Genomic DNA, 23,698 nt, shown 5'->3' on the forward strand with positions numbered 1-23,698 from the left:
ATTTATAAGTATATTTTTGTTTGTTGTTTTTGTTGATCTCAAACCAAGGTTAACACTTAATTATATTAGATAGACTATTCGGATAGAATAGAATATTTTGTTATAATTAGTCATAATTAGTTTTCTATAATTATGTTGTATCATAATTAGATAGTTGATCAAATGTTACACATTGATGTATATATATTCTATTCAGATCAATGAGAAGGACACGATTTCCATTATCTTACATGATATCAATCATAATCGATCCCTCTCTTTAAAAAAACGCAGAAACACGTTTCTTCTTCTCCCTCATTATAGTCCGCTGCCACATGCTTCTTCTTCCTCTTTGAAGTCAGCCGCATCAACAGGACTATTGTACTCTGTACCGCCGCCGTCGAACATGAGAACCACCCTAATCTCTCGCCTTCCACCTCTGTTCGCGCCGCCGCCGTCGCACCTACAGCCATGTCTAAATCAGACCATTCAGAACACAGTGACGTTGATACCCACAAATCCGCCGATACTGGTGATTTCGACCAGCCCAAGAACACCACGTTTCGAGGTTCCAAATCGGAGTTTCATCCCGCTCTTGTCGTCTCCAATATTAGGAACCACATTCCTATTATTCTTGAGATGGAAAAAGATCAATATGGTACCTGGGCCGAGCTTTTCTGCATCCATGTTCGCTCACATCGATTCCTGCATCACATCGTTCCATCTATCGGAAAAGAGCTACCAACCATGAACAATTGTCCACTCTTGATACCACCGTTCTTCAGTGGATTTATTCCATTATTTCTACCTATTTGCTGACCACTATTCTAGAACCTAACTCCACTGCAATGGAAGCATGGAATCGCTTGGAAGATATTTTTCAGGACAACCAAAATGCTCGAGTTGTCACTCTTGAGCAAGAGTTTTCTAACACTCGTATGGAGGATTTTCCCAATGTCTCAGCTTACTGTCAGCATCTTAAGATGCTTTCTGATCAGTTGAGAAATGTCGGCTCCCATGTCAACAATCATCGTCTGGTCCTTTAGTTGATCTCTGGTCTCCCAGAAGCTTACCGCAGTGTTGCTACTTTGATTCGCCAAAGCAACCCTCTTCCGGCATTCTATCAGGCTCGTTCCATGCTCACTTTGGAAGAAGACGGTATGGCTAAGATGGCAAACACAGGCTCTCATGCTGCTATGCATACCACTCAGTCGAAACCTACTGAAGACACCTCTCAGCGTGGCAACCGCCACCCCGACAACCGTTCTCGCTCCCGTGGCAACCAGGGTCGTGGAGGGGGACGTGGTAACCGCAGTGCACCTCAGTCTGGAGCTCCCATCGCTCCCTCACCTTGGTCCGCTCCTCCTTGGCAACAGCAACAGCAGTACCCAACCTGGCAACCATAGGGCTGGACTCCACCACCATGGACTATGCAGCAGTGTTTGAATCTCACCTCTTAGTGGACACGCCATGTCAGTCCTCCTAAGCAGCCAGGCATTCTAGGACAGCGTCCTCAGGTGTATGCAACCTCTACCTCATCTCAGATACCGAAAGACATTGAGACCGCAATGCACACCATGTCACTCCACACTCCTGGCAATCAGTGGTACATGGACACGGGCGCAACATCTCACACAGCCGCATCACAAGGTAATCTCTCGTCTTATTTTCCAGTAAGTAATTCAAATCAGAAAGTTATTATAGGCAGTGGCCATGGAATCCCAATTCACGGCACTGGACAAACACAAATAACCACATCTCACCAACCACTTCACCTTAACCATGTCCTGCATGCCCCGAAAATTATTAAAAATTTAATTTCTGTGAGACGACTCACCACTGACAACAGTGTTTTTGTTTCCTTTGATCCTTTTGGTTTTACTGTCTCTGATTTTCATACGGGGATCACCCTTCTAAGGTGTGACAGTCGTGGAGATCTTTATCCAGTTACCACTCCTCTCAGTTTTGCCGATCTCACATCCAGTCTTTGGCATAGTCGCCTTGGTCATCCTGGCGTGTCTGTTTTGAATTCCCTTCGCAAAAATAAGTTCATATATTGTGAACCTTTTAATTCTTCTGTCGTTTGTGACTATTGTGTTTTAGGCAAACAAGTTAAATTGCCATTTTTTTATTCTCAAACTATGACTTTGATGCCTTTTGACATTTTACATAGTGATTTATGAACGTCTCCAATTTTAAGTTCTACTGGTCATAAATATTATGTCTTATTCTTAGATAATTTTACAAACTTCTTGTGGACTTTTTCTATTAGCAGAAAATATCATGTGTTTGAAACGTTCAAGTCACTTACTCAACTCATTCAAACTCAATTTTTGCAAAAAGTCAAAACATTTCAATGTGACAATAACGGTGAATATAATAATGAGCTTTTTCAAAAATATTGCATTGATCATGGTCTAGTTTTTCGTTTCTCTTGTCCCCACACATCCTCACAAAATGGGAAAGCGAAACGCAAAATAAGAACCATTGATAATATGATACGCACTATGCTAGCTCATTCTTCTGTTCCCCCCTCGTTTTGGCATCATGCTATCCACATGGCAACTTACCTATTAAATATTATTCCCTGTAAAACATTTCATAATCAGTCACCAACACAACTCATGTATCATCGTGATCCCACCTACACAGATCTCAGAGTCTTTAGTTGTCCATGTTATCCATTATTCCCGTCATCTACCATTCATAAGTTACAACCCCGTTCTACTCCGTGTGTCTTCTTGGGTTATCCGCCGAATCATAGAGGTTATAAGTGTTTTGATTTGTCTAATAGAAAATCAATAATTTCGAGGCATGTTATCTTTGATGAAACTCAATTTCCCTTCACCAAGATACACACCCCTTCACTTCACTCTTATCAATTCCTGGATGATGACCTTCACCCCTACCTGATACATCAGTGGCAAAATCAAATTTCACCACCTGTTGCACATAACCAACCAACACCCAAAATCCCAATTGACCAACCACTACCCTCAATAAATCAACAATCATTATCTCCTACCTCTTCGATCTACACGCCCTTACAATAAACTCTCAATCACCATCATCAATTCAACCGCATCCACCTCCACCTACACGAACCATCACCACCCGAAGCATGAAAGACATTGTCAAACCCTGCACGATATTTAACTTATCAATCTCTCACTTTGACCACACTATCTCTCCCATACCTAAATACCCCAAACTAGCCTTATCATACCCGAATTGGAAATCCGCAATGCAATCTGAATTTAATGCTCTTATTCGAAATAAGACGTGGGATTTAGTTCCTCATCCTTGTGATGCTAATCTTATTCGATGTATGTGGATTTTTAGGCATAAGAAAAATTCGGATGTCTCCTTTGAGCGTTATAAGGCTCGTCTTATAGGTGATGGCAGGTCACAGGTTGTAGGTGTGGATTGTGATGATACTTTTAGCCCCGTGGTGAAACTCGCTACCATTCGAACAGTGCTTACCATTACTCTCTCCAAATCATGGCCCATTCATCAACTAGATGTCCAGAATGCCTTTTTACATGGTGATCTTCATGAGACTGTTTACATGCATCAGCCATTAGGTTTCTGCGACCTCCTTCATCTAGATTATGTATGTCGGTTGAAGAAGTCATTGTATGGTCTCAAGCAAACGCCTAGGGCATGGTACCGACGTTTTGCTGACTATGTCGCCACCATTGGCTTTCGCCATAGCACATCAAACCACTCCCTCTTCATATATCGACAAGGTTTAGACATGGCCTACATTCTGCTGTATGTAGACGACATCATCCTCATCACCTCCACTCAGGTCCTCCTCCAATCAATTATGTCACTCTTAGCATCTGAGTTTACAATGAAGGATTTGGGCCCTCTGAGATACTTTCTGGGTATTGCAGTATCTCATCATCCTGATGGCATATTTCTCAGTTAAAGCACTTATGCATCAAAGATCATTGAATGTGCTGACATGGCGCCTTGTAAACCATCAACCACTCTTGTTGACACCAAGCAGAAACTCAGCACCTCCTCCGACACTTCTTATGAGGATCCCTCCTTGTATCAGAGTCTTGTAGGGGCCCTACAGTATCTCACATTCACTCGACCTGATATATCATATGTTGCTCAACAAGTTTGTCTTCACATGCATGCCCCTCACATGAAACACATGCTTGCTTTTAAGCGCATTTTGCGTTATGTTCAGGGCACCTTACATTTTGGACTACACCTATCCTCATCTCCTATTACAAAGCTTATCTCCTACACTGACGCTGATTGGGGTGGATGTCATGACACCAGACGTTCTACATCTGGTTACTGTGTTTTTCTAGGTGACAACTTTATTTCTTGGTCTTCCAAAAGGCAGCCAACTCTCTCCCGTTCCAGTGCTGAAGCCGAATATAGGGGGTTGCCAATGTTGTCTCTGAATCGTGTTGGATTCGCAATCTTCTCTTGGAACTTTATTTTCCTATTCCTCATGTCACTTTGGTGTATTGTGACAATGTTAATGCCATTTATCTATCTGGTAATCCTGTGCAGCATCAGCGTACTAAGCATATTGAGATGGACATTCATTTTGTTCAGGAAAAGGTAGCTCGTGGTCAGGCTCGCGTTCTTCATGTTCCCTCAAGACATCAGATCGCAGACATCTTCACCAAAGGACTTCCTTGCATTCTCTTTGATGATTTTCGGACCAGTCTAAGCGTCCGTGAACCTCCCGCTTCGACTGTGGGGGTGTGATAGAATAGAATATTTTGTTATAATTAGTCATAGTTAGTTTCCTATAATTATGTTGTATCATAATTAGATAGTTGACCAAATGTTACACATTGATATATATATATATATATATATATATATATATATATATATATATATATATATATATATATATATATATATATATATATATATTCTATTCAGATCAATGAGAAGGACACGATTTCCATTATCTTACATATTCATTATTCAAGTTAAGTTGCATATTAAACCGTGGTTGTGAATATAGTTGTGGATGTTGTGTTTATTTTTATTGTGATTGTTGTGATACATATTGCGACGCGAATTTTAATTGGAATATATTTGAATGGTTAAAAAATATATGATGTTAAGATTTTTCATTACAAATAAAGTAAATTGAATTTTTAGATTTTAAAATTTTGAATTTTGATTAAAAAAAAATTGAAAAATGTAGACCAAATTATCCAATGTGATTTCTAATGACAATCACATATACGATTTAAAGCAATTATGGTCTGATGCAGATGCGAAAGCTACCACATCAACAATATTGCGGCTGCATCTGAATTTCTGCAATTTAATTTAAAACCATGATAAAAACCTTATTATCTTTTCTTCTCTTTCAATGTTCAAGACATGCAACACTATAAAATACTACTCTACCTATGTTATTATGAGTGATAGAAATGAGCAACTTAAGAAATCTAAATTAAAAAGGTTATTGGATGTGTAATTTAGTTTGATGTGTAATTTAGTTTGATGTGTAATTTAGTTTGAGCAACTTAAGAAATCTAAATTAAAAAGGTTATTGGATGTGTAATTTAGTTTGAGCAACTTAAGAAATCTAAATTAAAAAGGTTATTGGATGTGTAATTTAGTTTTCAACACGTGGTTAGTGCTAGTTCAATATATGATTACTAATAATTCAATGTGCAATTCCTGATTATTCAATATGTGGTTAATGTTACTTATACATTTATACATTTAGTTAATACTAAATAAATATGTAATTACCAACCAAAAATTAGTTAGTTAGTAATTCCTATATAAAGCATGTAACACATGTTTGTAAAAACTTAACATCTTTCCAATAATACATCTCTCTCAATTACTCTTTATTCTTTTATATTTTTCCTAAATTTACAAATAACTTGTAATTCAAGTTATCCAACACAACATAGTAAAATACTACTCCTATGTTATCAGTGCTAACAGTTATAAGAAACAAAAATAAGTTATTTATTATTCATAAACAGAAACAACACTGTGTCATTGTTTCAAAGTCTTACTAAAGGAAAAACTCTCAAATGAGAACATATATATAGCTATTCCTATGGGCTGTCCTCAATTTTCAAAGGAAGCTTAATTGGCTTTAGAGCTGATGAATTTCTTAGCCTCTTCAGCAGTTGGAAGTGCAGGAATAGCTCCCTTCTGTGTTGTACACATTGCTCCACAAGCATTTGAAAATGTCAAGGCCTCTCTCAGTTTTGCTTCATTCTTCATAATGAATTCAATAAAGCAAAGACAATATCAGCAAATCAGAAAAAAAATTAACATAGCCTAAATTAAAAATGAATATGTATGCGAGTGTTTTAGATTCATTAAAGGTGCAACACTTGTGAAAATCGTTAGATTTAGAGAGAAAGTTTTCACACAACATCGAACGCTTTTCATAGATGTTGCACCCTTTGTTGTAAGTGACAACTCACGAGAGAGGATCTCAACGGAAGTGTGAGAGAGAAAGAGAGAGCATACATCGAATATGGAAGTGTCTCTGGCCACAGCTGTGAGAAGTGCACCAACAAAAGCATCACCAGCACCCGTTGTGTCAACTGCATTCACCTTGAATCCACTTACGTTTCCTTTAAAGTTCTGCATTCGAACAATATCTCCAAACATGAATAGTTTGTATTACAATAGCAAGTTATAAGTTATTTTCATACGCTAACACGTAGAACTCATGAAAGTAAGCCGAAAACAATTTATAGACAAGTCGCAATCACAACTTCTTATGTCAAACTCAAATAAATCGAAATATGGATTGGATCGATGGACGATACCTTAGTGACATATCTGCAACCCTTCTCTCCGTCGGTGATAAGAAGCAGCTTCAACCTGTCATGCCACAGAGACCTAATAACTTCTTCATTCTGAGCATCTTTTTGAGTAAGAAATTCAACTTCATCATCACTCACCTATATAGAAAAATGGTCAGTTTCTCTAAGCACTTGTTTAGTTTTTCGAACTGTCTCTAGAATAAGTTCAATCCCAAACAATAGTACCTTAATGAAATCAGCCTCAAGCCAAATACTTTTGATTCCCGTCCTAGCTGCCTCAGCAGAAGGCCACAGAGGTAGCCTGACATTTGGATCATATGACAACAAAGCACCAGCTTCTCTAGCAGCTTTCATGGCAGCCACGTGAGCAGATCTGCATGGCTCAGTGATAAGACTGATAGATCCATAATGGAATATCTTGGCCTTCTTGATCAAATCCATTTTCAATTCAGATTCTGTTAGTAACATGTCAGCACTAGGGTTTCTATAAAACATGAACTCCCTCTCTCCATCTTTCCTCAATGTCACAAAAGCCAATGCAGTTCTAGCCTCTTTGTCAAAAAGAACACCATCTGTATTCACACCATTTTTCTTCAATATGTTAGCAAGCATCCTTCCAAATTCATCCTCCCCCACCTGCACATAGCAATCATTTTTGTTATAAAAAACTTCAGTATATATCTATGGTTTTAAATTGCGGTTGCAGTTACGGATGCATTGCAGGTGTTGCGACTGCAGTCATTGCAGATGCTATTATGTTTACTGTAGGATGAATATTTATGGAGAGATATTTGAAATACATAGTTGAAAAATGCAATTTTTGATACAGTCGCATACGTGATTTTAATTCACATCGCAATTGTTCACCGATACTGTTGCGGAGATAACCGCATCAGCAATATTGCAGCCACAGTTGCAGATGGCAAAAAAGAAAATAATCAATGATGATAATAGTAAAATAAGAACCTTGCCAATGAAGGCAGCATTGCCACCGAGTTTAGCTATGGCACAAGCCACGTTTGCCGGAGCACCACCAGGAGCTTTGAGGAAACCAAGAGACTCAGCCAAAGACACACCAGCTGTGTCTGGAACAAAATCTATAAGCATCTCACCAAATGATATCACCAATGAATCCTTTGAGTCTGACATCTTTTTCTTCTTCTTTTCTCTCTTTTCCTCTTGTTACTGTTGATTTCTTGTATCTCACTCTATATAAAAAATTTAATTTAATATCTCATAATTTCAACGTGGATTCAAATTTATAAGAGTGACTGATCCGAGAATGAGTGCGTTTGAAAGGGAGCTATAAAACCACCACACAAACTTATCCATTAACAACTGTGCCTCCATTTATATCGGAAATCAATTTTTATGGCCTTAAAAATAGGCGTAAAAGAGTTACAATCACATAACTAAACTTTGTTTAATTTTACAAAACATTAGTACAAATAAAATCTAGCTTATTTATTCAATAATAGTAACAATAATAATTATCAAAGTCATTTTCCATCTTCATATTATTCAAATCTATAATGCTTATCAATAGGGGTGTGCATGGTTCAAAACCATAACCAAATTGAACCAAATATATGGACCAGTTTGGTTTTTAAAACCACTTTGATAAAACCGGTTTATATTTTTAAAATCGGTTTATGTTTGGATCGGTTTGGTTAATAACCGGTTTGTACTAAAAAAATTATTTTTTGTTTGGATCAATTTTAAAACCAAATTTCCCTCTAATTTAATTTTCATTCCAACAACTTCTTAACTTTATCAAATCGCTCTTTAAATCAATCACTATTTTTAAATTTCAATCTGAAAAATCAAAATTAAGTAATTACCTATAAGATAGAAAAAAAAACAATTTTAAAAAAAGAGTTTTAAATTGGTATTTTTCAAACCAGTTTTTTTACAGTTTTATAAAAAAAACAATTTAAAAAAATTATAAAAATAAATCAGGTTTAAAAAATCATACGATGCAGTTTTATTGACGGTAGTTTTTTTTTGCAGCTTCTCAATTTTATTTAAGAGGATAACTATCAACAATGTCACATTTAATTTTACAATAATAAAAAAGTAAAGTAATTGCCACGTCATAAAAATAACTGACTAGTTGTAAGGAGAAATTAAAATGATAAAATTTTTGTTGACTTTTTTCAAACTCACAAATAACTAAGGATGAAATTGCCAACTTGTTTTCAGTTTGTTTTCTTTGCAAATATCCAAATATACAGGAAAAAAAACATTGAAAAACAAATTGTATACTAATACTATATTTTCTATACAAATCTTTAAAAACAGAAATCAATAGAAACAATTCACAACCAATTAAAGCTAAGAAAATGGATAAAAATAACTCCATAATACAACACACAATTACAAAATTACAAATTTACTACTCACAGAATTTGACTTGAACATTGTTAAAGAATACCAATATGAAAGCAAACATCACAACTTTCAATACCATTTACAATAGGATGCCGGTTTTGATGAATTGGGAATTTGGATTTTTGAGAATTAGGGATTCTGAAATTTGTGTTTTGGATTGATTTGAAATGATTATTGAAAAATGGTAACCGTTTACTTGAACCGGTTTTTAATAATGGTTACCGGTTTTTTTTTAATTTGATAAATGGATAACCAATTTCAAAATATAATTTTGGGTTTGGTTTTAAAGTTTGGATTAATTTGGATAGGAATTTGGTTCATGGTTATTGGTTATTTTGCACACCCCTACTTATCAACACCAACAGAAACATCCCAAGTGCAACTCATTCCTTTAGGAAACACAACCAAGTCACCAGCAGCAATTTCAACAGCCTCATTAGCTCCACTAGGAGTGACCTTCACTTTTCCTTCAAGAAGATAGCATGTTTCTGTTGCATCATATGTCCATGGAAAATTGCTTGGAGGGCAACCCCATCTATGAAAGTTTATTTACATCAAACATATTAGTTAGAATATATAATAGAAATCATGAGGGAGAGAGTAAGAAGATAATGAAGAAATGAGGTTTTTACTTGGGCCATTGTCTAACACCAAGTTGAGTGAGCTTGGACTCAGGAGGGTTCTTCTCAATCTTGATGCCAAGTTTCTCTGTGACAGATGCTTTTATAACTCTCCTCCTTGTTGATGCCATATGTTTGGTTTGTGAGAAAAATAGAGAGGGGTTGGGGGAGGATAAAGTTCCTACACATGATGATGCCATTGGATAATTTGTTAAGTTTTGATATTTAGAGTTAGAATCATGATAATTCTTATGTTATGTTGAGTTTATGTTTGCTTTTCGTTCACACATTTCTTATCTTTTGTCATTTTTAGAATCTAGACAAACCAAGTCAATCACTTTAAAGAATGTTCTAGGAGGGGGAAGTAAATAAAGTTTCATTTGAACTTTTTTTTTTGAAAAATAATCCCTCTATTATGCAACAATATTTTGGGTTTTTTTTTCACAATCTTGTCACTTCATTTATTCGTAGTTTGTTTTTTAAATGAAATTGTAATTAGTTAAAACAAATATATAAATTACTATTAAATTAGTTAAAACAAACATATAAATTTCCTGATAAAATATTCTTACACTAAAAATTAACATCTAAACCGTATTTCATTTTTCATGATAAATAGTGAAATATTATAATAATATTTTAAAAAAACTAATATAAAATAAATATATATATATATATATATATATATATATATATATATATATATATATATATATATATATATATATATCTTTTATTTTTAAATTAAATGATAGTGATATAAAATTGTATGATTAATCAACTTCACAATTAATCAACTTTTTACATTGTATTATTATTTTTGATATCTGGACGTTTATTAAGCAACTTCATAACTTTATTAACTAATTTTTGTGTAATATTAAAAATTATTTTTAATATTTGGGCGTTTATTAACCAATTTCATCATTTTATTAATCAACTTTTTATATTTCATTAATCAACTTTATTTCACTACTTTAAAGTCATTGTTCACGCATTGTTCATAAAAAAAAATTATATAAAAAAATATTGTTCACCGTATAAATACGGTGAACAATGTATATGGTGTATGTATTTGATGTAAAAAATGGTGTAGGAATAACATTCCTGATAAAAATAATACTTTTCCTTGTTCTCGTATAATATATTTGGAGTTTATTTTGGTCTTATAATTTTAAAAATCATCATTTGTGTCTCTAAACTATTTCAAATGCATCATGTTTCCGATTTTCATCTTTTTTAGTCAAAGTCAATAAACTTTTTGATTGACACTTATGTGAAATCTGAAATTCCTATTTGTAATTGCAAGGTGGATGTCACATAGATTCCAAATCATCAACTCATAATACAAAACATACATTGGCTAAGGATACAACATTCGTCCTTAAGAAACACAGTGATGAGCAAAATGATCGATTGTAAAAAACTCAGTGACGAAGGCTAGCACGTTTGATTCAGACGAGTAAGACGACATGAAAGGAAGATCAATATAAGGAAGATGATGAGGAATAAGATGTATTCCACTACAGGTAAGTCCCTATATTTCTCTCAATTCTAATTTAGGGTTTTTGGTTTGGAATTTCTAAAGATTATGTATTTGATTACACGATTTTTGAATGTACGATTACTGAATCTAAAGTTTATTTTGGGATTTCTAAATGTATGATTTCTACGATTCATAGAATGTAGGGTTTCAATACGTGATTTAGGACTGTCTTTAGAGCACCAATGGAGGAAATTGTTCATATTTTTATTCATCACGAAGAATTGTTTGTAAACTAAGAAATGTCTAAGCATGAATGGGAAATATCATAGTAGAAGTATGATGATGATAAACGGAGATTTTTTAGATGTCAGACATTATTAAATAACTGGTATATAAGAAAGTTGAGACTATATGGTACAAGGATCCTGATTTGGAATGCATAGATTTGATGATGACAAATATGCCCAAGACATTATCAATTTATCGAAGGTTCGCTCTAGTGTTGAAGTATTTATATAAGATCCACTATCACAACATGAGTTCTTTGATGGAGAGATAGTCAAAGAAGTCGTGGATGTTGTAAACCTTGATGAAAAGGATCATGTTTCCAAACTTTATGAAGAAGTACTCATGAAAGATAACATAGTTAATATGGATGACCAAGAAGCTGAAGTGAATGAGGAGGAGGCGTGTGTTGAAGAAGTTTTTGAAGTGAATGAATAAGTTGTTGAAACACATGATGAAAATGAACAAAAGATGAAGACAAAATTAAATTAATTAGAGCGTGAAGTGAGTTTTTATCATTGACAATTTAATTGATGTAGCATTTAAAGACTCAGATGAATTGTGTTATGAATTTATGGAAGATGATATGGAGAATATGTTAAATTTTGTTCAGGATATAGAGGGACCAAGTAAAAAAAATTACATGGAGGGTTTAAATAAGAGTGAAGTCGAAAGTGATGAATTGGATATTGGTTGTGAAGCTAATGAGGAATCTGGATCAAAGAAGAATAAATACCCCATTTTTAAGTTGTAAAAGAATATGACATATTATAAGTGAGAATCAGGGACATATTTTAGTACAAAGTATAATTTTAAGGAAGCAACCAAAACATATGCAATGTAGTCCGGAAGAAATTTGAAGTTTAAGAAAAATTACAAAAAAAAAGTGAGGGTTATTTGTAAATATGATTGTGAGTGGAAATCTTACCATACCAAAAAACTAAATGAGGAGATTTGTAAATTGAGGAAGGTGGTGGACATTCACAATTATGGTAGAGATTACAATGTGAAGATGTTAACTACAAAGTGACTAAGTAGGAGGTTACATAATTCTTTGAAAGATAATCTTAATATGAAGATTAGGGACATTAAGGAAAAGACTCAAAGAAAATGGAACGCACGAGTAAACAAAAGAATGATTGTTAGGACAAGGTCTGCAGCTAAAGATATGGTAGATGCTCCATTCTTATAGCAGTATCAAATAACTTATGGTTGTTATCATGAAATTCTAAGATGAAATTTTTCTTCAGTTGTCAAGATTAATCTATAACTAGTTAAAAGTATGGAAGTTGATAGAATGCCTCATTTTCATATATTGTACATATATGGAGCATGTAAAGAGAGTTTAAGCATTACACGCTCCTGATTGGATTAGATGGATGTTTTAAAGGGGCTTTGTGTAGGGAAAATTATGACAGTTATAGGAAGAGATTCAAACGATCAAATGTTGGCAATAACTTTAGAAATTATTGAAGGGGAAATAAAGGAGAATTTAATATGGTTTATGGAACTTTTAATTGATGATTTTGGAGGTATGAGTCAGTGATATACTTACAAATTTATATTTGATCAACAAAAGGTACATCTTGTACTAGGACATAATTATTTATAATTTTTATGTTTCTTCATTTTTAAGTCATTTTTAACAATTTGATTATGTTTTACTAAAGGGGGTATATTTCCTGCTATGGATGGCAATTTCTAGAATACGTATCTAGGAAAGAAATTAAAGGAAATAATATGGAAGACATCAAAGTCAACTTATCCACGAGCTTAGGAACAGGAGATAAGAGAAAAGAGGATTGTCAATGAGGATGCATATACACATATGTTAAAAACACCTCTTAGATTTTAGAGTAAATTGCAATTCAAAATGTGATATGTTGTTGAATAACATGTCAAAAGCCTTTAACAGTGTCATTATTGATGCTAGAAGTAAGTCAATAGTTACCATATTGGGAAAAATCTGAATATGCATAACAGAAAGGTTAATTGTTAATAGGATGGTATATTCTAATTATGGTAATGAGGACATTTTACTAAATATTTTTGACAATTTGCAAACTCGTGACTGCTTATGCATTGTTGTTACTTTGGCTGGTTAGATTTGAAAAAACAATATGGATAGTGCAAGATGTATTTTTGGTGAATATGCATATGAGACAAGATGTTCCAGCATGTGTGCATCACTTGTCCTCAGTTTGTAAGATAGATTCAGTTAGTACATTTTCCAGTGCATTTTTGATTTGGTTCTAAGGAGACTTGTCATATATGTGTTTATCTTTTAGCAAAATATTATTTAGTAAGATTTTCTAAAAGATTTATTAAATCCAAATCAATTTAAATGAAGATTTAATATTGAATTAAGATCAAATCAAATCAAATATTTTTATGGATGTTTTGAAAGAAAATCAAATATGGTTGTTCTCAAATCTAATGCATATTAGAAAAATCTTAGAAGATATATTTCTATTTAAAGAGACTTATCCCTACCTTTGAAGACACACGAATAAAACATTTAAGGTATAGTGTGCTAGAGTTTTTGTTCTTTTAGTCTTTATATTGTTGTTTGTTATACACCTCTAAAGAAGCCTAATTTGAATATTCAAGGCATAGAGGTCGATTGTTTAGTTGAGTTGTAATTCAACATCTGTAATCTTTTGAAAACATTGATCACTAGGTTAATGATTTATAGAAAGTGAGAAGGATTCTCATATTTATGGGGGGCCTAAATAGAAAGACACGGGTAGTATTAGAAAGTAGGCATTGAACAAAGATTGTCCAGCTAAGACTAAATCTATTACTCTCTTCGTCTCATAAAAAGTGTCTCATTTGCATTTTTTTCTGTCTCAAAATAATTGTCCTTTTACAATATCAATGCAGCATTTATTATTATTTTTTCACTATCATGCCCCTATTTATTAGCTTTCACTTTATTCAACCACTCTTTTAACTACAATTAATAGGAGTATTTTAGTAATTGATATTAGTTTTATCATCAAAACCAACTCATCTAATCATTTTCTTAAGAATCGTGAATTATTCAAATTGAACACTTTTTATGAGACGGGGAGAGTAATACTATTGAGAGTGGATTTCTTTTCTTAGGTTTGAAGCTCCTAGATGTAGGTGATGTTGCACTAAACTGGGTCAATAGTTCTCTTGTGTTCTATATTGAATTATCCATTTAACTCCTTAGTATCTATTATAATCTGTCAATCTAGCTTAACATGTGATACACATTGTCTCAGACATCGTGTCCAACATTTGTCCCCTGAAAACATAATTTCATGCATAAAAAGTCATATTAAAGATTTGCCTTGCCTTCATGCCATTGTTGTCAAGAAGAGCAGGATCTAAAAAGTAGAAGAGTATATTACTGTGATTTACAAGAAAGACCAATAACAAACAATCTACAATCTTTTTTTCTATTAGTAGTAATAATATATGGGTCAAGATAAGTTATTATGATGTGCAGCCGCCGATCTACAAGAATATTGTAGGAAGACAAAAAAAAATCTAGAATAAGGTGAGATTGATGGATCTAATCATGACATAAGGAGGACATCATTACAAGTTAGGTGCAGTAGGTACGGAAATCAATTAACATAACAAGCTAGTATGGAAAGTTCTACCACCAACTTAGCCAATTGATAAGAAAGAGTCACGGGGAAATACTCAACCAACAAATGAGGAACATACGCAAACCCAATTTTAGGCTATAAAATCTACAAATGGCACACTTTGCTAAGCACAATCTCAAACCGATACTCGTATTACAAAGGTGAAAAAATTGAACGTTAGAAGAACAACAACAGAGTGATAAAGTTCTAGGACCTAAAACAAGATTAAATTTAAAAACAACAAGTAGGTCAAATGAAAGATCTATAACTATACTTAGTGCATCACATTCATCATAATAAACACCATCCAATTATCAAATACCAACTAAGAAGAAACTTCAACCAAAAAGAATACTCCAAATAAGAAGAACACTTAAACAAGAAGAAAAAATAGATATTTGTTAGTTTGTTGTTTAGGATAAACTGAATGTGTACTAAGGATTGGTTAATTTAGCATTTTAATGGTGTTTTAGATGTTGCAAAGTGTAGTTTTAAAATTTCTTTAACATTTCTGTTTTTGAAGTTGTTTTGAATCATTTTGAATGTTGATGAATAAATATTGCAAATATGTTTTCTTTTTAATCATTTTGAATGTTGTCTGTGAATGTTACAAAAGGATGAATTTTATTTTGAGTAGTGTAAAAAATATATCAATTAGTGTACATAAAGTGTATCACTAAACACATGGTAGATATTGATGTCAATTAGTAAACGCATGTCAATTGTTGTATAAACTGTACAAAATATTCCAATTGTAAAAATATATTAAGTACACTAATGTGGATTTATAGTTCAATTCAAACAAAATGTACCAAGGTACAAAGTGTATTAATTAGTGTCTATATATAGTATAAATTGCATTAATTTGGATTTATAGTTCAATTCAAACAAAATGTACCAAGGTACAAAGTGTATTAATTAGTGTCTATATATAGTATAAATTGCATTAATTTGTTTCTCAAACAAAATGTTCTTTCTGGTTTTTATCATATTTCGGTTAAAACATGAGATGCTTCAATGTATCGGTAATAAAGAATAACACACTTTCGATAAAATCAATTTGATCCAATTTCATAACTCTTACAACACTTGGTAAACAATTGCATCAATAACATCAACAACATACCGTTTGATTAAAATCAATTTCATTCAATCCTAAAATTCTTACAAAAGATACACAATATGAAACAAAACTATATACACAAATTCATTAAAAACATTACATTAAATCAATACTTTTCATAATTAACGTGTACATTAAAACCATAAAAACTACATTACATGAATTTTTCCAAAATTTCTTCCATTTGATAATAGTTTTGAGAGTCACATCTAATTCCCCTATCTCTTAGTTTTGTGAATCAACATAGTTTTGTTGTGTTTCAATTGTGTGTTTTTGTGTTTTTATTTTTTCCTCCATGCTCAATCAATTTTTTCCTTTGATCTTCATCGGATTTTCCTTAAGAACTCCAACCTCCTTTTTTTACTTCATGATTAAAAAATTAATCAAAATAGTCACACCCAATTCAAGTGGACTCCTGCAAAAATTCTAGAAAAAAAATATCGCCCAATGAACCAATTTACAAAACACACGCAACTTGAAATTACTGAATGATTATGAATCACTTATCCTATAGTGTGGACATTCCCAAAAAATATTCCAAAATTAAATTTTTGTGTAGCCATTCGAAGCACAGCAAAATCCTCATACCAACAATTAGGTCTCCAATGATCCTTCGAACTTAAGTAAACCTTAGGATCGTTATTGTTCGTTATTGTTCGTTATTGTTGTCTCTGCCATTACTAGACGATTTAGGAATGGGAGAGGAATGTACATAACACATTCTTATTCTAGGATTTCTAAATAGGAGAATACGAATATGCAAGCGGTTTGGAATAAGGATAAGATGGCGATAAAACTAGTTTGGATTTGGGAAAAAATGAAGGTGATGAACACACAAGTTATGTCATGGAATAATTTGGTAGAAGAAAGGGTGATGACCTAATTTCACGATTTTGAAAATGTTGAAAATGAGGCTATATTAAGAACAATTACTATTTGCATAGTCATCGCTTGATGCTGACTCTGACGCGGTGTGCAAAATTTTAGCTTCATTTTAGAGAAATGGATGGAAAGGATTAACTTGGTCAATTTTTAAGAGTTCGGGGATCCTATTCCGTTGAGGAACTAGAAATGGAAGGGTTGGGGAAGTTGCAACAGAGGAGAGCTTTTGGCACAACGAAGCGGGGGATGTACTTGCAAGATTAGCACTCTGACACTCAAGTCAGTGTGAATAATGAGAGACTATTCAAATTGTGTTTGAAATTTGTTAGCTGAAATGTCATCATTTCGTATATATAGGGGAGAGGAATAACTACCTCGCTATCTTTTTGCATGAAAAGCGGAGGACCTTTGGATGTGCTTAGGGCATGGATCTTCTATAGATGAGTACATGATATTCTGATGGTCAGAAGAATATTCTAGAAGTCATTGGAGTGACTAGCTGGTATGTTTATGAATAAGATACTCTGTCTCGGGGTGGCTGAACTAGTGGAAAGCTGGCCAAATCGGGGGGAGTGAGGGGGGGGGGGGGGGGGGGGGGGGGGGGGGGGGGGGGGGGGGGGGGGGGGAATATACCCAGCCCATAACAGTTTCCCCCAAGACTTACTAGGACTCTTGGGGGTCGGAAAGTATTTTAGCAGTTTAAGCGGGTTATGGTGGAACTTGAAATGTTTAGAGCACCTTGCAAAAATAATAACCGCATTTAATGCTTTTTTTGTCACTGGTTTAATGTCTTTCTTAATAGTAAGCACATCATCTATAAACGTATGGGTTAGGAATCGATTATCCTACATAGCGTAGTTGAGTGTTTCGTTCACTCTCGTATGGGTTGATGGGACAGGAGGTGTGTTATTCTCGATTTGTTTAATCTATACCGTTGATTCATATTTCCCTCTTTTTATAACGGTTTTAGTGTTGTTTTTCATTTTATTTTTGTGTTGTTACCATATACTCATATACTTCATTCATATCACTATGCTCTTCTTCGTGAACCTTCTCTCCTTACTTTATCCAATGGTTTGATGGCGGCGATCATATTGGAAGATTATTCTTGGATTGACCCAGCGTATTTATCCCACCAATTCGATTTTGTTCGGGAGAAAGAAATGTCATTTGACCCTTTAGAGATAAGGGTTTCTTTCAATTGAGAAATCCTACTAGTCCCGACAAAAAAAAGGATATTTCACCAGTTTGAAGGGTGTTCTATCCCTTTTTATGCTTTTATCTTTCAAGATTTGGGTGTTCATCTTCCGCTAACTCCTTTCAAGAAAGAGGTTATGGACCACCTTCATGTTTCCCCTTCACAAATACATCCTTATGCTTGGGGTTTTGTCCACGTAATCCAATACTAGTATGAATACTAAGTGAAGATAGGCGCGGCTTCCCGAGATCTCTTCTTTCATCTTTTTGAAGTATGTCTCGCCTCGAAAGATGTTGTTGGTTATTGGTTTGTTTCCCTTTGTCGTGTTCAAAATGGAGTCTACAGGGTTTATGTTGATAGATGGAAGTTTTTCAAACCTAATTACTTCTTGGATAAACCTCTTTCTCTCCTTGCTCATGAGGAATTTCGCATTGCTCCTCCTATTTCAAACGAGCGAACCGACTGCACGGGGCGACGACGGTGATTCTAGTCTCAAGAACATTTCTCTGAATGTGCCAAGAGTTATTGGGTGCCTTAAGAAGCTCTAAGTGAGATTGAGAAAAATATATGAAAAAATAGGTCAGTGTTCTTTGATATTCCATATTGATATAGCATCGATGTAATACATTATCTTGATTTGATGCATGTAGAGAAAATTGTGTGCGATAGTTTGATTGAAATATTTTATACATTCAAGGCAAGAAAAAATATGATAATATTTCCCGACTAGTGGTGATGGGTGTACGACAACAGTTGACTCCATAAAAGTTAGGAAAAATAATACATTTGCCTCCGACATGTCACATTGTATCTAAAGAGGAAAAAAGTTTTATGAATGCTTGCATGGTATCAAAGTTCCCCAAGGGTACTTATCAAACATTAAGAAACTTGTATCAATGAAATATTTCAAGTTAATTGACTTAAAAACAAATGATTATCATGTTTTAATGCAACAACTTCTACCAGTGGTTATCTGTGGCATCTTACTAAAAATATAAGGGTAACAATAACCAGGTTGTTCTTATTCTTTAATGCTATATGTAATAAAATAATTTATTTCAAAAAATTAGATGAATTGGAAAATGAGGTTGCAATAATCTTGTGTGAATTTGAGACATATTTCCCTCCATCATTTTTTGACATTATGGTTCACTTAATTATTCATCTAGTCAGAAAAATCAAATTTTATGGTCCAATTTATTTAAGGTGGATGTATCCAATAGAGAGATACTTGAAGATCTTTAAAGGATATACAAAGAATCATCACTTTCTGAAAATATGATCGTATTACAACGCAAAATAGTGGGGTTATGGTTGAGGCTGAATCTATGCACTTCTCTAGTTCTAAAGATAAGAATCCTATAATGACATCTAGATCATACATTACGATCATTGAAGAGATTTTGAAGATTGATTGTGTTCTATCAAAAGACATATGGCCACGTTGTGCATCTTGCTTCGTTCAAAATAATGAATCTAGTGCATAATAGTTTTGTATGTTCGTTGTTTTCTTGTTTGATGTAATGATGTGTAAAATGTATTTTGTTTTGACGCCATTTTGGTTTTGATATAATACATATTTTTTGTTCATAATAATTGCGGTTTTGATTCACAAATGTATTGTTGTGTAGTTTTTGATGTTATTATTAACAAAAATATATGTTATAATAATGAGATTTTTGTAAACTCAAAAAATGGATATTTTTTAAAAAAAATAAAATATTTCAACACGGTTGGTTCTTTCAACCGTGGTGATATGTAGCGCGTTATTCAGTTTAAAAAATACCAAAAATGGCATTGTTGGGTATCAAACCAATGACCTTTCCATTTTTCATTATGGTTGGATATTCTAACTGTGGTGAAAAGTAACGCACTATCTAGTTTAATACCACGACCAATCGTCTGTGGTGGTAAGTAGCTCACTTACTATCACACCCTTCGTTACTACGGACCATCATCCGTACTTAAATCTTTATTACAGCCGTTGTGAAAGATATTTGTTGTAGTAGTGGATATGTTACTTGAAGAGTTGAATGTGAGCAACTTGTGCAACTCAAGGTTCTAACCATCATATGAGTCATGGTAGAAGTTATCACATAAAAAAGAGGTATCATTTTCTTAGGGATTAATTTTATTAATATACTTTTTGACAAAACCCTTGAATCATACAAGATTTTAAGGCCTAAAGGTTAATGGGAATTAGGAGCTTGGGAAATCTTAATTAGGAAAGGTATTAGGAGTTATTTTAGTGTTTGTATATGATTGTTAGTGACAATTAGAAAGTACTCTAAGTGTAACTTGCAACACAAACACAAGTAAAGTGAGTTTTCGGTATTTGGTTAGATAGTTAATTAGTGCTTTCTTAACCATATAAATACCTCTCTAATTGTATATATATTCTAATCTCTATCTCTCCCTCTTCTATATATATATATATATATATATATATATATATATATATATATATATATATATATATATATATATATATATTTCATCAATTTGCAAGTAACTTAGAATATAAGTTGCCTTGTCCGCATCAAACTAGTATATAACTTAAAACCTAGTTAGGTTGGCCAACATGAACTACTTGCCAAAAAGAAAATGTTAACATGGACTAATTATTGAATTGATTTTAAGTCCAATATATAAAACAATAGAAAGAAGAAATTATGCAGTAGCTTGAGTATTCTTTATTTAACACAACTTCATATTAAATTCATGTGATCATTAACAGTGACACATTAAAGCAATAAATTATTTCCATAAACTTTCCTAGAACATTTGTGTACTAAGTACTTTGGCATTGGAGCTAGCAAAGGTCTTAGGAAGAATGCCTTGTTCATTGGTGAAAACATTGTTAGGATCAATCAAAGTCTTGGCTATCACAAGTCTATCATAATTACTCAAGAAATACTTTTCACCCCAAACCCTTGGGTTAACCACATCATTCAAACTAATCACCCCCATTACTCCAAGATCAAAATCAATGTAATTAACGTATGCAGCCCTTGGATCCTGTGAAACAAAATGAGTCATAGAAGAATAGAATCCTCTTATCCAATCAATATAGTCACTACTTTTGTCATTGTCTTCTTCTTTCCAATAAATCAAGTACTGAATTGAAAAAATGTTTCCTTTTCTGTGCGGAAAAGCAATGGAATCACTGCTTATATTATTCATAATCCCTCCATAAGGGTCCAAAACAACAGACCCTTTAGGCTCCTTTTCTAGAAAACCCAACGCAGTTTCTATACCGAAAAGTGAAACATTGCTCCTTACATAATCTGATTTTGCTTTGAAATATTGTTTATCTTGCAAGTACCTATTCCCCAAGTCAGAAACAGAAGCTCCATCTTTTAGTCCAGAAAAGAAAACAATTGACTCAATCCAACTCATTTCACTACATTCTTCGTCTACAACATTCAATTCAGGAAAATCTTGATTCAGTATAGATATAGCATTGGACTTAGGACCAAGATAAAAACCATTAAATGTTGTTGATAGGCCAACATTTTTAGCTTCAGGCAAACCTGCAGCAGCAACTAAGCATGACAAGTAGAAATCATCTTCCAAATTTGGTGCCACATATTGCCATTTGTTCAGTAGTTTAGCAATATCCCTCTTTGCTCCTGTTCTAGGTACACTACAACTAGTTACAATTTGTGGCACTTTCAGTAACTGAATTTTCCATGCATACACAATTCCCCAAACACCACCCCCTCCTCCTCTAATAGCCCAAAACACATCATCTCCCATGGTTTTGCGGTCTAATAACCGTCCTTCAGCATCGACAAGTAACGCATCCAGCACGTTATCGGCTGCAAGTCCATATTTTCTAGACAACAGACCGAATCCACCACCGCCGATAAGTCCGCCAACTCCTACAGTTGGACATGACCCAGCTGAGAACCCATATACATCACTTGCCTGAGAGATAGCATAGTAAGTTTCTCCCAATGTTGCACCACCTTCAACCCACGCTGTTTTTGTCTCCATATCCACCTTAACATGGTTTAAATTCATCAAGTCAATGATGACAAAGGGAGTACCATCACTGGCAACAGAAGAAGTACCTTCATAACTATGTCCTCCACTTCTCACTCTTACTCCCAAAGAGAATTCTCTACAGCATGCTAAGCTTTTCTGTACCTGCTCCAAACTCTCTGGAAGTACAATTACTACTGGCTTAGGTGTTGTAGGTTCCGTAAACCGAAGGTTTTGAATTGAAAAATTGAGAATTTTGTAGTAATCATAAGCAGAAGGTTGATCATTGTAAGGGAAAACAGTGAAATTTTTTATGTTGTTATTCTCCAAACAAAAAGTAAAGTCATAAAGTGAAGAAGAAGAAGAAGATAAACACTGAGAAACATGAAAGGATAGCAAGAGAAAACATATAAGGCATAACAATCTTTTGAAGAAGTTGAACATGCTTAAGGTTGTGAAGAGTGAAGAGCAAGGTGGTTTGTGATTGGTTCATGAAGTGTTTAAATGCATGAGCATTGCATAGTGACTCCAAATGCTAAAGACAAAAAGGAAAGAGAAACTTAACAACCATGCATAATTGTGGCCGGCCACAGTTTAATATATAGAAGTTTGGTAGGTTGGAAGAGTGAATTTGAACACTGCCAAGGAAATCATCTTCCATTGAAAACAGACAAAAATAGAAAGACAATAACGTAAACAACACATGCATTTACTAAAAAAATTGAAATGTATGCAAAAATTGAGGTTAGACAAAAATTTGAAGTGCAGGCCAAGGCCATTAAAAATGTTTTCTGTTTTTTAGTGATAAATGAGATTATCTATCTAGATTAATTGTTGCTATTTTATATAAACATTTGTAAATGATCAAATAAAGTAAAATAAGAGAATATTATTACAAGGATTAATTTGTTTCTAACCTCTTAAATACACTTGCTTTTGGTTCTAGTCCCTTCATTTTTATCTTTTGAAAGCTCTTAGAACCTTGTTTGGTTGCCAAAACCACCAATCATTGTACCTTCCATCACCATGGTTGCCTCTTGAACCTCACCATTGCCTCAATTAAACACCAATCATTGTTGTCATCATTGTCATTTAGGAATCTTCATAGTCATCACCAACACTACTAGTCTAGTACTTGACTCTTAGATAGTTGTCATCATTTTTTATCCTACATCTTTAAAGTCATCGCCGCCACGTTTGCACGATGTGACACCCTCCGTCGCCATCACCCTTCGCCGCCATTTTTGACACTGTCATCCCACCATTATCCTCCACTTTCAAGACATTTTTCAAAATCAAATTTATCCAACAAATTTTTTTTGTACTT

At 33.8% G+C, this 23,698-nt stretch overlaps 4 protein-coding genes and 1 pseudogene across 4 annotated transcripts; 2 read left to right on the forward strand and 3 right to left on the reverse strand.

Moving 5' to 3' along the window:
• The first annotated feature begins 450 nt into the window (after positions 1 to 450).
• Positions 451 to 1,385, forward strand: LOC127095274 (uncharacterized; annotated as a pseudogene).
• Positions 1,386 to 3,949: 2,564 nt separating this feature from the next.
• LOC127095275 (uncharacterized mitochondrial protein AtMg00810-like) lies at positions 3,950 to 4,719 on the forward strand. Its single transcript, XM_051033987.1, has 2 exons — positions 3,950 to 4,411; positions 4,519 to 4,719. Exons 1-2 carry the CDS (start codon positions 3,950 to 3,952, stop codon positions 4,717 to 4,719), a joined length of 663 nt encoding a protein of 220 aa, XP_050889944.1.
• A 1,215-nt stretch (positions 4,720 to 5,934) lies between these two features.
• Positions 5,935 to 7,953, reverse strand: LOC127093511 (fructokinase-2). Its single transcript, XM_051032453.1, has 5 exons — positions 7,743 to 7,953; positions 7,002 to 7,412; positions 6,780 to 6,914; positions 6,475 to 6,591; positions 5,935 to 6,216 (listed from the first exon to the last, which is right to left on the reverse strand). Exons 1-5 carry the CDS (start codon positions 7,923 to 7,925, stop codon positions 6,082 to 6,084), a joined length of 981 nt encoding a protein of 326 aa, XP_050888410.1. The 5' UTR covers positions 7,926 to 7,953; the 3' UTR covers positions 5,935 to 6,081.
• A 127-nt stretch (positions 7,954 to 8,080) lies between these two features.
• Positions 8,081 to 10,061, reverse strand: LOC127093512 (uncharacterized). Its single transcript, XM_051032454.1, has 3 exons — positions 9,800 to 10,061; positions 9,516 to 9,702; positions 8,081 to 8,311 (listed from the first exon to the last, which is right to left on the reverse strand). The coding sequence occupies exons 1-3, from the start codon at positions 9,985 to 9,987 to the stop codon at positions 8,294 to 8,296; spliced, it is 393 nt and encodes a 130-aa protein (XP_050888411.1). The 5' UTR covers positions 9,988 to 10,061; the 3' UTR covers positions 8,081 to 8,293.
• A 10,993-nt stretch (positions 10,062 to 21,054) lies between these two features.
• LOC127092093 (berberine bridge enzyme-like D-2) lies at positions 21,055 to 22,977 on the reverse strand. Its single transcript, XM_051030895.1, has one exon. The coding sequence runs from the start codon at positions 22,813 to 22,815 to the stop codon at positions 21,160 to 21,162; it is 1,656 nt and encodes a 551-aa protein (XP_050886852.1). The 5' UTR covers positions 22,816 to 22,977; the 3' UTR covers positions 21,055 to 21,159.
• Between the last annotated feature and the right edge of the window lie 721 nt (positions 22,978 to 23,698).

This window comes from Lathyrus oleraceus, chromosome 6 (assembly GCF_024323335.1).
Source record: "Lathyrus oleraceus cultivar Zhongwan6 chromosome 6, CAAS_Psat_ZW6_1.0, whole genome shotgun sequence".
NCBI lineage: Eukaryota > Viridiplantae > Streptophyta > Magnoliopsida > Fabales > Fabaceae > Lathyrus > Lathyrus oleraceus.